This window comes from Mesocricetus auratus, unplaced genomic scaffold (genome assembly GCF_017639785.1).
Source record: "Mesocricetus auratus isolate SY011 unplaced genomic scaffold, BCM_Maur_2.0 Super-Scaffold_100003, whole genome shotgun sequence".
Classification (NCBI taxonomy): Eukaryota; Metazoa; Chordata; class Mammalia; order Rodentia; family Cricetidae; genus Mesocricetus; species Mesocricetus auratus.
Window position 1 is genome coordinate 50,784,894 of NW_024429188.1, and position 16,031 is coordinate 50,800,924.

Sequence of the window (16,031 nt, forward strand, 5' to 3'; positions counted from 1 at the left end):
TCCATTTGACCACTAAGCCCTATTATTTTATAATTCAATTTAGCAATAAAGTTCAAGTTATACAAAGATACAAAGCAAAATAGCTGTGAAGAGCAATATAAAGTATTATGATTATGATTGCTTTGTTCTATTTTATTGGAAAAGAAATTATCTAAAATTTATCCTGTCATTTTTAAATGCACCAATATCAAAATTTTATCATTAGATGAAAAAATACCTTCAACATTTAAATAATACAACATATATAAAATTATTGTTTAGTGGCAGTTTAAGCGAAGTGGCCATTAGTAGTCCACATATTTTTGGTCATGAGCATTACTGACAACTATCCTTAAGAGTCCTTAGTGACAGATGATCCTGAAAACTGGCAAATATTATTCCAAAGATTAACACATGGATAAACAAATATCACTACTTGGCTGGATTTTTTTAAAAAATTCTATCATAGTATACTTTGTTAGTTCCAAAGACAACCATGAGGGCTAGTGACCTATACAAAAATGGAAATATGACTACAATGTGCTTTGAGTAACCTAAAAGTACAGAGCAACAGCACACATCAAGAAAACAAAGTTTTCTTACCAATTATCCACTATCAATAAAATAACTCATATGTACCTAGCACCTATAATTTATAGAGAACTTCTGCATGAAGTTTTGTTTCCTTAACTCATTGCTACTTAGAAATACCATGTCTATATGAGAAAATAAGAGAGAAAAAGGAAAAAACGGGAAGGAGAGACAAAGAAGAAGAAAGAGGCAGAGAGCAGGGCGGTGGTGGAGCACGCCTTTAATCCCAGCACTCGGAAGGCAGAGGCAGGCGGATCTCTGTGAGTTCGAGGCCGGGCTGGACCGATAGCCTCCAAAACAATACAGAGAAACCCTGTCTCATAAAAACCAAAAAAAAGAGGCAGAGAGAAAAAAAGGGAGAAAGATTAGTTTGAGGCAAGCCCCCAAAAAGAACCAGATGGAGAAATATGTAACAGTACTCTGGTGACATTTTCACTCACTTAGTGAAAGTATAGTCCAAAAAGAACTTTTTATTTTAGTGTCTCTATTGATTAACATGTCTGTATGATAATAGCAGTGATAATGTTAAAGAATATTATTAAGAGCTGGATCATCTAGATAGAAGATTTACCATGAAGCTAGCTGATATTCTAAGACTTAAGTATATACTTGTAAAACATTGACCTTAACACACAAATTATAATTGCTAAACCTAATTTGCCTACTTATTTATAAGGCTATGTTATATAACAAAGTTAGTAAATGCTCCTTTAGAGAATTAAAGCATTTAGAATAGCATATCATAAACCTGTAAACCAGTGCTTGAAAGATTGATACAGGAAAACCCTGAAAGAGATACATACAAGACTTTGTCTTACATACATATAAGACTCTGTCCAACAAACCAAATCAACAATAACAACAACCACGACACAACATTTAAGTTGATGGATAATTTTTTTAATTTAGCCAATCATGAATTTTTGTTATAAATCAAAGAAAATCTCATCTATATAATATTCACCAATTTATGTAGGGGGTTAGTACTAGAAAGCATCATTAGATGAGTCAATCAAAAGGTATTAGAATATGATAATCTTAAAAACATACCTTCTACTAAAGTACAATAATCACTAAGAATTTCCAGTCACTTGTCACTCATTCCTTCTAAAATTATTTTTTAAAGTTGACATAGAAAGGCTTGGTATTCATTCTTACCCCTTCTTTTGGGTCTGTGTGGAGTCCTCCTCCTGCGTGCCCATGCCAACATGTTCTCTTTTCTATCAGTGGCCATGCCTGGAGAGCCTAGGTAAAAAGATACCAAGCAGAATTTCAGGTGCCTTAATCTAAACTATCCCTAAAATACATTCAAAGGCACTGCACCTACTCTGGCACAGTAAAGCAAAACACTTTCAGAATTAGATTATAGCTAAGTTTGTACAAGAAATATTTAAATATAACAAATACTCATGTTACTTTTTCTAAATAGCTTTTGAAATTAGTTTAAGTGACTTACCTAACACTATAGTTTTACTTAATTTATCCTGACTCCCTCAATGTCACTCACTATAATGCTATAAGCAAGCAGGCAAACAAGGTTAATATAGTTGAAGATTTACATCGCACTTGTTTTTTTCACATACATTTTTATAATTAATAAAATTATACAATTGATCCTTTATCTTATTATTGTACCTTATATACATGTTTAGAAACAAAGTATTTTTAAACTTAATAGTCAGTCTATTTTATGCTATAATATTTTGCATACATTTTTTTCTACTTCATAGTAAATTTCTTAAGATTAGGAACAATACCTTTTGGGTCTTTTCTCTTCTATGGTACACACCACGATATCTTATATATTGGCAAGATAGGCTTCAATGTTTTCTGGATTCATTTAGAAAATAAAAGCTACATATATTCTCCCAAGTATCCTTATATATTATCTTATCTAGTATAAATTTTTCAAATATGTTAATGCTGTTGCTAAAGTCAGAAATTATATAAAATAAAATCATTTTGGAAAATGTAAGAGTTGACAATATAAGAACAATTAGGCTTAACATTCAGATTTTCTAATGCTGAAAGTCTTCATGACTAAAAACACCAAATGAAGTACACAGATTTAATGATGTTTTGCAGTATTCATAACAATCAATAATTAATGAACAAGGGCATAGTTCTTTACAAACACAAATAGCTAAGGAATAAAAATAGAATTACAAAAAGCAAAAGTGCCTTCTTATTGTTACCAGTAAGACATAAAAAGTAATTGTCATGAATGTGCTATCGATTTTTAGATCAACACTCTTAACAGCATTTTATAAGAGGAAAACATCAAAAGGTGATTTTTATTCTGACAGCATCTTTTTCTGACATTTTTTCCTCTAAAAGGCTAAGCAACAAGTTTTAGCAAGGGTTCTGGTGAATATCACACAAGATAGTGAGGTCTTCAACAAAGCAGAAAACTGAAATATAAACAAATTAAGTGGTATCTTGGACAATGAGAAGATTGAACATATTTTCTACTTAAAGATTCAATTTAATAGTGGAAAATAAATTTATTTATACAGTCTCTGAATAAATTAGAACAATGCTTCGTGCCTAAATTGCAAATAGTAATTAAACAGGAAAAAATTAAGTTCCCATGATGTAGATGGTCTCCTAGCTTTTTGGTTTTTTTCTATCATATAAATTTACATATCTTATTTTGAAGCAGTGGTAATTATGAAAGGTATCTTTCACATAAATTAACAATGAAAAATAACCCTCATCAATATTGAAAGTTAGCATCACTTATCCCAATGGCTCTAACAAGCTTAAAATCCCCTGGCAATATGCTATCTGAAAATCTTCTAAGGTAAAGGAACTTTACACACTTGAAAAATGGCAACATTCCATGTATCAGATAGGAATTAGGATAAATTTGAGTGTCAACAAGCTGCCATTACATTTATAAAAGCTTTCTGAAAATGTTACTCTAGTTGGCATTGATCTCAAGGGATTCAGACAGATTTCTGCAGTGGTAGAAAAATACCAAGATTTCTTTTTGCATTCCTAGTAGAAACATACCTTCTGCCAGTATTTAGAAAAAAATCATGAAAAGGGAAAGTATTTGGGAAATGTAAAATATGTAGTAAATATGAAGCAGAAATTGGGAAATGTTCCATGGGCTTGCACACTTTTTCTACTAGATGTAGAAATGTTGGCAAAATCTTACCTTTGAAGCATCTAGTAACTGTCTTGAATTGTCTTTTCCCCATCTCTGCCATGTAGCATTTCTTAATGGCTCTGCATTCTATTGAAGAGATTAAAAAGTGAGGATAGAGTTTGAGTGGTTATTTAAATTTCTAAGATTATTCTTTTGCTCAAAACCATACATAAAATTAAAACCATTGTCAATGTTAGTGAGATGGTTAACACATGCCAAAAAACACAAAAAATGTGAATAGTGTATAAATTATGTTACTCATTAAGATATCCAAGTAGATATTCTTTACATATCCTATCTCCTCTATTGTTCTTGTTTTTAAAATCCTTGCTTTTAACACCCAAAGTCTTCAACATCGCTTCTTTTTTAAATTGTTTTTACACAGTAACCAGTGCCCAATTACATCATATTGCCAGAGCAGAGTTAGAGTTACCTGCCAGGCAGGTACTCTCTTCGCCTGGTCATGGATTCCACAAGAAAAAAAATTTCAGAGAGATGGACTTGACTAAAGAGAAACAACCAGGGGTTAGCTATACTATAACATAACTAGAGATATTGCCATTGGAATATAGATCGGGGAGACAGATATAGAAGTGAGACACAGAAGTCTGAAGCTGAGATGTTCCCTCACACACCCTAGAGTTAATAGCTTGAGAAGACGTCCTCCCTCCCCATTGCTTTGCGCTACATGGGGAATGGGAAAAGTGAGATGCTGAACATTGCACAACCAACAGATGCTGCCAGAAGTCAACTAGTGACAAGTAGGTGGGCCTTCCACACTCCTTCAAAGCCTTAGTCACAGAAAGTTCAATTAGCAGAAAGAACAATCTATAAAACACCAGAAATAAGTTGTAACTAGTAGGTGAGTGGTCTCAATCTGGGGAATTATGGAAAAACCTAATATATACATAAAAATCTAACTTGTTTGAATTACTGAGATTAGCATCTTTCGTCACCTCCCCCACCTGTACAAACCACTACAGAAGACAATCCAGGAGAAGCCACATCATGCTGACTATGAATTATAATGACCAAGATTTTAATATCTTCTATTTTATTTTGTCTTATTTTAATTCTTTTAACCCTAGACTTTTATGCTGTAAATAGTTGTTTTGTTCCAGCTTGCATGATGCCTGAACAGGCTCTTAAGATTGTCTCCCCCCCCCACCTCTGTGTATGTGTTTCCTTGTGTTTTCTTGTGACATTGCTAGAAGCTCCCAACCCCTCAGTACCAGAAATCAAACAACAGAAAGAGATTTCAGTCACACATTCAAAAGGCTCAATGGCAAATAAATAATAAATGAAATATGGAAGAAAACATTGCTTATAATCTAACTGAATGGAACAATGACCACCAAGCCATAGGAAATATCAAATCCCTCTCAATGGCAGTATTAAAGACATCATTTAAAACATGCAGTCTAGGTGGCTAGATTAAACAAAAAATAAAAAGAAACAGTTTCTTGTATATAAGCGGAACATAGAGGACTAAAACTAGAAATTAGCATTATGAGAAAGTACAGAAACTACACAGATACTTGGAGACAGAACAATGTATTTTAAAATCAGTATTATATACACAGGAATGTGGGGGTGAAGAGGTGCCTTGGTCCTGCCTCAATGAGATGATGGGACAGACTTAAAGACTTCCCAGGGGAGGCGGGAGGAATGGGGGGAGCAGAAGGACTGAGATTGGAATGTAAAAAATAATTAAACAAGAAATCACAGGTGAGGGGTGGAAAGGAAAAAAAATTAAATAATGAAATACAAAAACATGTAATTAGAAGGGTTAATAATGGGGTAAAAAAGACCAATAAGATGGTGGCAGTCTTGAATTCTTGGCCAGGTTAGTCTAAGACTAGCCCAAATGTTACAGGCTATTGCAACTGCCCTTGGTTCCCTTCTATGGATTGAAGGGAAGCCCCTATTGCAGTTTGGATACAGAACCTGGAGGATCTGAGCTTAATCTGACCTGGAAGCGTCTTTCCTTAGAACTGGCTTTCATGGTACCAGTTGGTACTATGCAAACTACTAAAGTAGGGAAGCAACCAATAGTCCTACCCAGCTATGACTCCAATGTTCCACAACCAGACCAGCAAGGCATAACAAACCTTAAGAATGCAATGATGGTGTGCATATCTTGGTGGTAAACAGCTTTCTAATTGGACTCAAACCCAGCTTAGCAAGAGGGAAATAATTCCTGGTACTGGAATCCTAGCCAACTACCTGAAGCTAGAGAGATCATAGATCTTGGAGGAGAACCTATAATCATCACTTTATTAAACCAACAAAATTCTTAACTGAATTATAAATATTTATTTTAATATCCATAGATAAGTGCATCTCTTACACCTTACCAAAAAAGCTTCTCTTTGCAACAGATGGAGATCAATACAGAAAACCACAACTGGTCAAAATGCAGGTAACAACTGATCATGGAGTGTCCAGCAACAACAGATACATTTAAATCCCAACTCTTGCATCTAAGGCTTGGAAAACATTATGGAATAGATGGCAAAAAGACTCTAAGATCCAGAGGAACAGGAAATCTATAGTGAGAATACATCTCCCTGAACTTTCAGGGAAGCTACACCCATGAAGCCTCAATAACACTACCTAACCAACACCTGAACAAGGAAGACACCGACAGACATGCTAATATGGAAGGGAGAAACCTCATAGGGCCCCAAGCAGAGATAAAGAATTATAGGCAACTAAGGAATGTTGGGAATGGCAGAAATAGATTTCTCCAGGAAGAGCACCCAATTGTTTATGATACCAAGTGGTCAGCCCTGAAAGCATACATACTGTAACATTAAACAGACTGAACAGATAGTATTAATATATTTATGAATATAAAAATACATGTCCACACGCACACAGACACACAAGCACACAAGCACATGCATGCACACATATGTGTGCACCCATACACACATATCAACAACTAAAGAAAACGAAGCTATGATTCTGAGAGTAAGGAGGAATACATGGAAGGAGTTAGAGGGAGGAAAGGGAGAAAATCATGTTATTATAATTTAATTTAAAAAACAAAATATTAAAAATAAAAACGGGACAGGAGGAAAAGGAGACCTTTTTTTTTATTTATTACAGATACAGTTTGTCTGCATGCCAGAAGAGGGCATGCACCAGATTGAATTGTAGATGGTTGTGAGCCACCATGTGGTTGCTGGGAATTGAACTCAGGACCTCTGGAAGAGCAGTCAGTGCTCTTAACCTCTGAGCCATCTCTCCAGCCCCGAGGGGAAACATTCTTAATAAAACGAAAAAATTTCTTCGTGGTAACACCATATGGACATCCCTAAAATTGACAAACATCTATCTGAAATACACATCAACTCAGTGAGAATAAAAGTGATTCTTACGTCCAGCCTCTCCCAAAAGGCAAGCTATGGGCTTTACTAAAGCTGTAAATGGACTATATGCCAATGTTATTTATATACTGCAAAATGCCAAAAGATCCAAATCAACAACAAAAAACTAGCATATGCATAAAAGTAGACACAATACTGAGAAAATAAGTTGACTCTGAAATTCAAGAATCAGTAACTGATATATGTGGTATCCCTGAATCAGGAAAATAGCAGAGAGCTATATGCAAACTATCATGACAAGCCTCTTATTCCAGATCCTCTCCAACAGTTTCACCACAGTAACCAAGCCATCCATCCTCAATGTCTGTTCCAGTTTCATGTCTGTTACTGTGATAAAGTGCAACTATGGGCTGGAGAAACCCACAGAAACAGCTGACTTGAACAAGGGGGAGCTCATGGATCCCAGACTGATAGCTGGGAAACCAGTATAGGACTGATCCCAGAGCCCCTGAACGTGGATGTCAGTTAGGAAGCCTGGACGATCTATGGGGCCTCTGGCAGTGGATCAGTATTTATCCCTAGTGCACGAATGGGCTTTGGAAGCCCATTCCACATAGAGGGATACTCTCTCAGCCTAGACACACGGGGGAGGGTCTAGGTCCTGTTCCAAATGGTATGACAGACTTTGAAGATTCCCCGATGGAAGGCCTCACCCTCCCTGGGGAGCAGAAAGGGAATGGGATAGGGGATCGGTGGGGGCAGGGGAGGAGGGGAGGGAGAGGGAACTGGGATTACATGTAAAACAAGCTTACTTCAAATTTAAATTTATAAAGTAAAAAAAGTAGCCCTCAATAGAAAGGGGCTTACTTCAGTTCACAGTTTCAGGTCATGGTCTGTCATTGTTGGAAAATCAAGGCAGGAACTTCAAACAGCTAGTCAACACACATTCACAGTCAAGAGCAGAGGGAAATTAATTCATGCACGCATACTGTAAGCTTAAATTCATCACTCTTACACAGTTCAGTACCTCATGCCTAGGGAATGACACCACTAATAATGAACTGGGTCTTCCGACATCAATTAACTAAGACAATTACACACAGGAATACCCACAAGGCCAAGAGACTCATGTGCCACGTGATTCTAGGTTGTGTTAGGCCAACAATTAAAATTAACTGTCCCAATGCTCTTCTGGCACTTCACTGCTCTCCTCGCTGTTCTTCTCCATGTTCAGACCTTATACAAGCTTTATTCCATCTTCCTGTTTCTTGTAAGCTCCTAACTCAGGAAACTGGACACTGCATTTATGCTTCATTAAAGCTAAGAAGATCAGGCAGTGGCGACACACACCTATAATCCCAGCAGTGAGAAGCTGGGAGGTGATGGTACACACCTTTAATCCTAGGACTCAAGATTTTAAGAGATAGACAGATCTCTGGGAGTCCAAGGCCACCCAGGTCTAAACAAGAGTGAATCAGTCTAAAAGAGACTCACACCTTTAATCCCAACACTAGGGAAGTATATAAGACAGAAGCAATATCTCCAGCCACACTGAGAGGGAGCAGTTTGAGACTTGGTGAAGAGCTCGTGAGTGGATCAACCCTTTCAACCTGAGCTAGAGGCGAGAGCTAGTGGCAGGCTGCTTTGTTTTTCGGATATTCATCTTGAAGATTGAACCCCAATCAGACTCTGGGTCATTTATTAATTCGTGTTACAGGACACTAAAGGAAGCAATAAATCACATACTACTGACAAACATGCACAAATACCAAAGAAATTCAATACGCAGAAAATGGCAACCTGCCAGTCCATTTTAGGAGACAGCTAAGTTTAAAATGTATACACTGGATACCTGTGCTTATTCCATATTTAAAAAGAAAACATCTGAAAGAACTGAATTTTAGGGACTCTGTAATTTGAGCACATTGTATACTCTCACCGACACTAGCAGCATTCATCTACGAATCAGTAGACATACTTTGCTCTATGTAGATGTTCAGTAAGGATTTATGAAATGAATACAATACTAAAACCAAAGACTTACTAGACAAAACTAACTCCAAGAGAAAAGCCTAACAAAATCAAAATCTATTTTTGTTACATTTATGTTCTTCTTTAAGGTAAAATTCAAACTTTGCAAAAGTAATCCTAGCAATATGCATTTAATTATTATTGTTTACAATCTTTGTATAAATTAACCTTCATAATTCAATTCATGTTCATTATTTATGATGCGTGAAAATTTAACTAATAGTAAAAGAAATTTACAGGGTTGGTTGTGTAGGTCAATGATAAACCAACTGCCTGGCATACACAGGCCCTAAGTTGGATTTTAAACATTGTAGAAATAAAGGAGAAAAAGCACAAAATCAAAAAAAAATTAAAACAGTTTATTATCAGCCCATCAAGGATTTGAGTCATTTACATATTCTGCATTCCTTAAACTTTAGTAACAAAAGTAAGCTTACAATTATGTATTCTTGATGCTTGTAATTGTTAACAATATTCATAAGTCATGTGTGAATACTGTTATTATCTGATCATTAATCATCTATGATCAAAATATAAAACATTTAAATTTACCTCTCAGTGCATTCTTAAAGAGAAACGGCTGTGATATAAACCTATTAAACATTTAATCAGCTTGGAAGTATTAAAAGTGTGACTGCCATAAAATCTGGTTTTCTTTCCAACTGCTGAGAAATTAGAAGTGAAAAGTAAGGGAGAGGATAGAGCAAAAAAGAGGGAGGGAGAGGAAGAAGAGGGGCAGGTAGACTTCCTAGAGTTTGTAATTACAATTCTCAGATGAAAGATGAAGGAAAGTGGACTTTTACTGGGTTGGGTAATCAAGACTGCTTGATGAATAAATAGAAAAATGGTAGCATAGCATTAAGAATTATGGACAGTCACCAATAAAGCACCACCCATGATTCTAGAGCAAGTGTTTGTATTTTCTGTTTTAATAATTATTAGTCTGAGGCACATAAGAACTCAGACTGTGGCAGCACTCACAGTCCTACATGGGTTCAAGCAAGATGGAGTCCCACTGTTGAGAGGGGGAGGTGAACACAACCCCTCCCCAAATGAAGAAGCTATCTGCAACTGATAACTGCTTTACAAAGGAAAAAATAGTTTTCTCCAATGGAGTCTCACTGGGTATAGCAACCATACTTCAGGATAAGCCCCATGCCCAAGAGTTGTCAGTCAACACAAATGAACTCAATGGTATTTCTATAGCCTTTTGACACTATATTGCTTTGTTTGGGCATTTTTTGACTTGTTGGTCTTTTGTCTGAATATTCTGCTTTCCCAATTTTGTGGTTTTGGGTAGAGAGAGAGAGAGAGAGAGAGAGAGAGAGAGAGAGAGAGAGAGAGAGAGAGAGAGAGAGAGAGAGAGAGAGAGTTTGTGTTTTAAGAGAAAAGAAAGGGCATGGAAATGAATGGGTGGGAAGGATCTGGGAGATAAGAAAAATGTGATCATAATATATGAATTTTTCAATAAAAAAGCATATACTTACATGAAAATAAGAACAACAAAACAATAGTAAAGCTAATTTTATTGAAGAATATCACATGCAAATCACAAATCAAACCAATCTCCCTCTAATTTCTATGCCCAGCGTCGTGCAGTGCTCTTATTAAGATGTACAATATGATGAATTGGGAGATAATTATCACAGGCAGGCTAATTAATAGCAAGGCTAGCTCCTCACAGTTACCTTTTTGTATGTGGACAGAGTGCCTCAAATCTACTCTTAGCAAATTTTCTATACACAATATGGGATTATTGGGGTTGGGAAAATGGCTAAGTGATTAAGAACACAGGCTATTTTTCAGAAGACTCTGGGGTTCAGTTCCTGAAACACACATGGCAGCTCACATGCATCTGTAACTCCAGCTCCAGGGGATCCAATGCCCTTCTTTTGTCATAGAATATTATTTTAAGGTGTGTTACTTTTGTTTATGCCGAGGAACATTTGTTTAATGATGTAAAGTTGCCTTCATTTATGCTGCATTTAAGTCTGTGAAGTTGTGATTATTAGTCTATCTAAAACACCTGATGAATAAAGAGCTGAATACCCAATTGCAAGGCAGGATAGGAGGGGCTGGCAGGCAGAGAGTACTAAATAGAAAAAGAGGGAAAAAGGAGCAACGAGAGAACAAGGGGAGGAGGCTATCATGGGCCAGCCATCCAACCAGCCACGGACTAAGAGTGAAAATAAGATATACAGAAGTAAGAAAAGGAAAAAGCCCAGAGACAAAAGGTAGCCTGGGTAATTTGCATTAAGAAAAGCTGGCTAGAAACAAGCCAAGCTAAGGCAGGGAATCCATAACTAAGAATAAGCCTCTGTGTGTGATTTATGTGGGAGCTAGGTAGTGGGCCCAACAAAAAGCCTAAAGAGAAAAGCATCACACAACACTCTTTGGCCTCTGCAGGTACTGCATACTAGTACCATCACAAAAATCCAACATGTAAGTATATTTACAGAGTCCATCTCTTCCTCAAGTATTTTTCCTTTTATCTTCCAATTTTTATATTTTTGAAACATAAATAACATCAGCAAAAATCCTATTTAGCAAAGATTCTTCACAGAATTTAGAATGTTTGGTTAGACGAATTTCTGGGAAGTAAGCTGCCCCTTGGTCCCATTAGCATAAAGTCATTTGCCTATGTAATATGATTTTGTCAATATGAAAATTAGTCACTGCTCCTTACATTTTAGCTAATGGTATAAGACCCCACAATGCTTGCTAGTAGATTAACAGCAAATTATAAAGCATTTGTACATTAAAACCAGTAACCTGGCTCAGTGGGACTGTGCTGTCTTGCCTAGTATGTGCAAGGATCTTGGTTAATTTGCCAGAACCACAGGAGGAAAAAACACAAGAAAAGAATGGCTAAATAGTACAAGAGTAGAACCAACTTATTGTTTTAAAGAAGGAAACTAAGGAGCAAACAAACACAAATGATCATACTGAGTGAATTTACTGAGAGTCCATTAAACAATTAATTATTTCACTAGGCTAAGACCCCAAGAATTTCAGAAATTCCATATCAAATCTCACACTACTCATAAGATTTCCAGCCCCACTATGTTTATCCAAGGTGTGGCCTTGTTGGAGTAGGTATGGTCTTATTAGAATAAGTGTGTCACTGTGGAAGGGGGCTTTGAGGTCTCATATATACTCAAGCCACATAGTAAAATAGACTACTTCCTGTTGCCTGCAAGCCGAGATGTAGGACACTCAGCTACTTCTCCAGCACCATGTCTGCCTGCATGCCACCATGTCACACCATGATGATAATGGATTAAACCTATGAAAATGTAAGCCACCCCAGTTAATATTTTCCTTTATAAGAGATGCCATGGTCCATGGAGGGATGCTCTCTCAGCCTGGACACATGGGGAAGGGCCTAGGTCCTGCCCTGGATGAAATGACAGACTCTGGAGATTCCCCCCAAGGTGTGCCTCACCCTCCCTGGGGAATGATGTGGGGGATTTGGTGGGAGGCTGGGGGAGTTAGTAGAGGGACAAGGGAAGAGGTGTGGGAGAGGGAGCTGGGATTGACATGTGAAGCAGGCATGTTTCTAATTTAAATAAAAACATATATTGAGGGAAAAAAGAAGAGTTGCCATGGTCATGGTATCTCTTCACAGTGATAGAAACCATAACTAAGACTTACAGAATGGAGACATTATCACACATTTTCTGTCTTCACTAGAATCCTGAAATAATGTGAAAAAAGTCAAAGAATGAAGAACTGGACTTATTTTCTACTACGTTTCAAATTTGAGTAATGTGATAGCCTTACTCTTGGTGTTTACTTGGGAAAAAATTCTCAAGCAATATTTCTACTCTCATTCCCATAGCTGGATAGTTTCAATCAGTGCTGGTTCTACCACTTTGTTTAGTTATATTTTTTTCTACAAATGCTCATTTATGTCTTTTGCTTTCTATGAATGTGTCAGATTGCTACTAATGACTAAATTACCTGAAAATTTGCCTAAATTCATAGAAGAAAGCATTTTTAATTTATATGGATCATTCTCAAGGTTTACTATACAGGTTATATCCCAAAAACTCACTTCTTTTTATAAGCATTCCAGAAAAGGCTGATATTAGGCATCCCTTTGGTAGAAACTAAGGCACTACCAATATAAACACAAATACTACCAAAATAAACACAAATCTAAGCTCAGGGCTTACAAATGATCCTAATGAGTTCCTGATTAGCACTAGAATTAGAAAAAAAATTTAAAAAGATATTTGGTTTTGAGAATTCTAAATTGCTTTTTGCCTATCTATACATACATACATACTCTTTTAGCATACTAAAAGCTGGTTTCTACTAAAGAAATAGGAAAAATCAGGTCTTTGATGTAATTTCTGATACCAATCCCTCAATACCAACTCTGATAGCAACTCCCCTCAAAATGGTAGCTTCTCTGTCTCCTTGCTAACCCATGTTTTGTTTCTCTTTTTATATGTTCATTGATTTCTCTTTCTTCTTTTTAATTGATAGTTTAGTGTTGCTAATGGCACTCAAGCCCGAGAAAGGTGCTAACCCTTATTCCATTATCTCCTCCTAGCTAATTGTACAAAATGTAACTGTCTTTTTCTGATAAAAGTACTATCACCCAAAGAAACTGAATCAGCTCCTCAAATAAAAAAACATTGGGGGCTTTTTCAAAATACATTGCAAATTCACCCTCAAAACAAACACATATAAAAATATCTTAATTTTACTCCCTCTCGTTTTTTCATGGGTCTATTTAAGCCCTGAAAATCTGTCACTTTTTTCTTCTAAAAATATCAACTCTTCTTTTCAACTGCACTTCAAAAATTCTAAAAGGTGACCATAAATCATACAATAGTTAGAATACTTGTTTTCACATAATGCCAGGAAGAAATCTGACAGCTCTCCTAGAAGCATTTTAAGAGCTGATTTTTTTAAAGCTGCCTTGAAAAGAAGTACCTAGAGCCTTCAAGTCACTTTAGAATGCTTTGACAGTAAACAAACCTTGGACCAAGGAGATGGCTCAGCAGGTAAAAGCACTTGCAATGCAAGCCTAATGACCTGAGTTTGATCCCCTGAACCCATGCAAAAAGTCAGGTGCCATAGCTCACATCTGTAATTTTAGCACTCCTACAATGAGACAGGAGGTAGCAACAGGATATTGTCCAGAAGCTCACAGGCTAGCTAAAGTATGCTGTACAGTGAAAGAAATAAGACCCTGCCTCAATGAGGTAGAAGTTGAGAACCAACTCCAAAAAGCTATACTCTGACTTCTACATGCTTGCCATATACTTGCATATTCTCTCTGTGTATGTCTCTACTTGTGTCTCTGTCTCTCTGTCTGTCTCTCTCTATCTCACACACACAACTAAATTTCATATAAAGAATAAACAGTGCTGTAAATTGCTCCCACAACTGTTAAGTGGAACGCACTTTTGCAATATAAAATAAAAATGGGTTTTGTCTTAGACATTGGACAGAACAATGATTTCAAAACACACTGTCCTTATGCTTTTAGCCTAAAACAGACAGATGCAGAAATGTCATAGCAAATAAGCATTATGATGAGATACTACCATCATGTACCCTAAAATCCTTGCTAGTTCAGTGCAGAATAGTACAGCAAATCCACTGATTTATTACATTTCAAAGAATCATTTTGATCTTGGCTTGCTAAGGTATGTTTATATTATATAAATTGTTTATTAGGAATAACTATTCTATAATCACTTTAGTAGAAATAACTATGACCACTATTCCTTAAAGACATACTACTTGGCAAGCACAAGGCACAATACTACATTATATCATTTCCTTCTCACACCCCTACAATGCAGGGTCCTATTATTGTTGTTATTAGTGTCCCCATTTCACAGACAAGAAACACAGGCTCACAGGCTGCTTGCTTAAGGCTATACAGACAATAAGTAGTAGACTGAATATATCCATCCCTAACACTATCACTACTAGCAATATCAGCAATTTACTGGACCTAGTGAATTTAGAATTTAGTAATTGTCATCTTGCAACATCTAGGCTGATTTTTCTGATAACAAGGCACCTCTCACTATTTAAGGTGATAATTAAGCTTACAAAAACTGTCAGATATGAATCAACTTTTACTGAACTCTGGGGCCTAATAAAAAACTAAAAAATAACCAGAGGAGAACATAATGAAAATAGTGTATGAGATTTGTGCTTACTCTCATACAAGCTGCATCCTCCATGGGCATACAGCTTAAAATTCAGACATAGCTTATGGCCCTGTGGTGGTGGCACATGCCTTTAGTCCCAGCACTTAGGAGACAGAAGTAGGTGGATCTCTGTGAGTTCGAGACCAGCCTGGTCTATAAGAGCTACTTCCAGGACAGCCTCCAAAGCCACAGAGAAACCCTGTCTCAAAAAAAAAAAAAAAAAACCAGCCCGGCGGTGGTGGCGCACGCCTTTAATCCCAGGCAGAGGCAGGCGGATCTCTGTGAGTTTGAGGCCGGGCTGGACCGACAGCCTCCAAAACAATACAGAGAAACTCTGTCTCATTAAAAAAAAAACCAGACATGGTTTACAGGAGAAACCGTGGTCCTTGTGCTCAAAAACCCGTGGTTACATGTTTTCATCTGCTTGGCAGGAAGGATAGATTCACGGGTTTACCAAACTACACTGAAAGCAGACTGGTCTTCTATGGATCTTTTGTTGAAAAATATGAAGACATATGCCTGAGGCAAGAAGACAGTAAGCAACCTAGGAAGAAAGAGGCTAGTAGAAGATATGGGAGAATAAAGGCTTTAAACAGAAAAAGGAAATATTAGTTATAAAAATAAATGGAGGAACACAATAGTCTATATTAGCATGATTCAGTAAGAGGCCAGAAAAAAGAAAAAGGTGAAATGGAAAGAAATACATTTCAAAAAATGTCAAAAATTTAAGATGAAAGAGCTCATATTAGAAGAGTCCAT

The 16,031-nt window shown here is 36.6% G+C and overlaps 1 protein-coding gene across 1 annotated transcript in view; it reads right to left on the reverse strand.

Annotated features, from left to right (window-relative positions):
• Abcb7 (ATP binding cassette subfamily B member 7) overlaps positions 1-16,031 on the reverse strand; it is a 128,348-nt gene that overhangs the window by 69,350 nt on the left and 42,967 nt on the right. Inside the window, exons 2-3 of the mRNA XM_005086534.4 lie at positions 3,734-3,811; positions 1,729-1,815 (exon numbers count right to left, since the gene is read on the reverse strand). Coding sequence (XP_005086591.1) covers positions 1,729-1,815; positions 3,734-3,811 — 165 coding nt within the window. The remainder of the gene's footprint in view (positions 1-1,728; positions 1,816-3,733; positions 3,812-16,031) is intronic.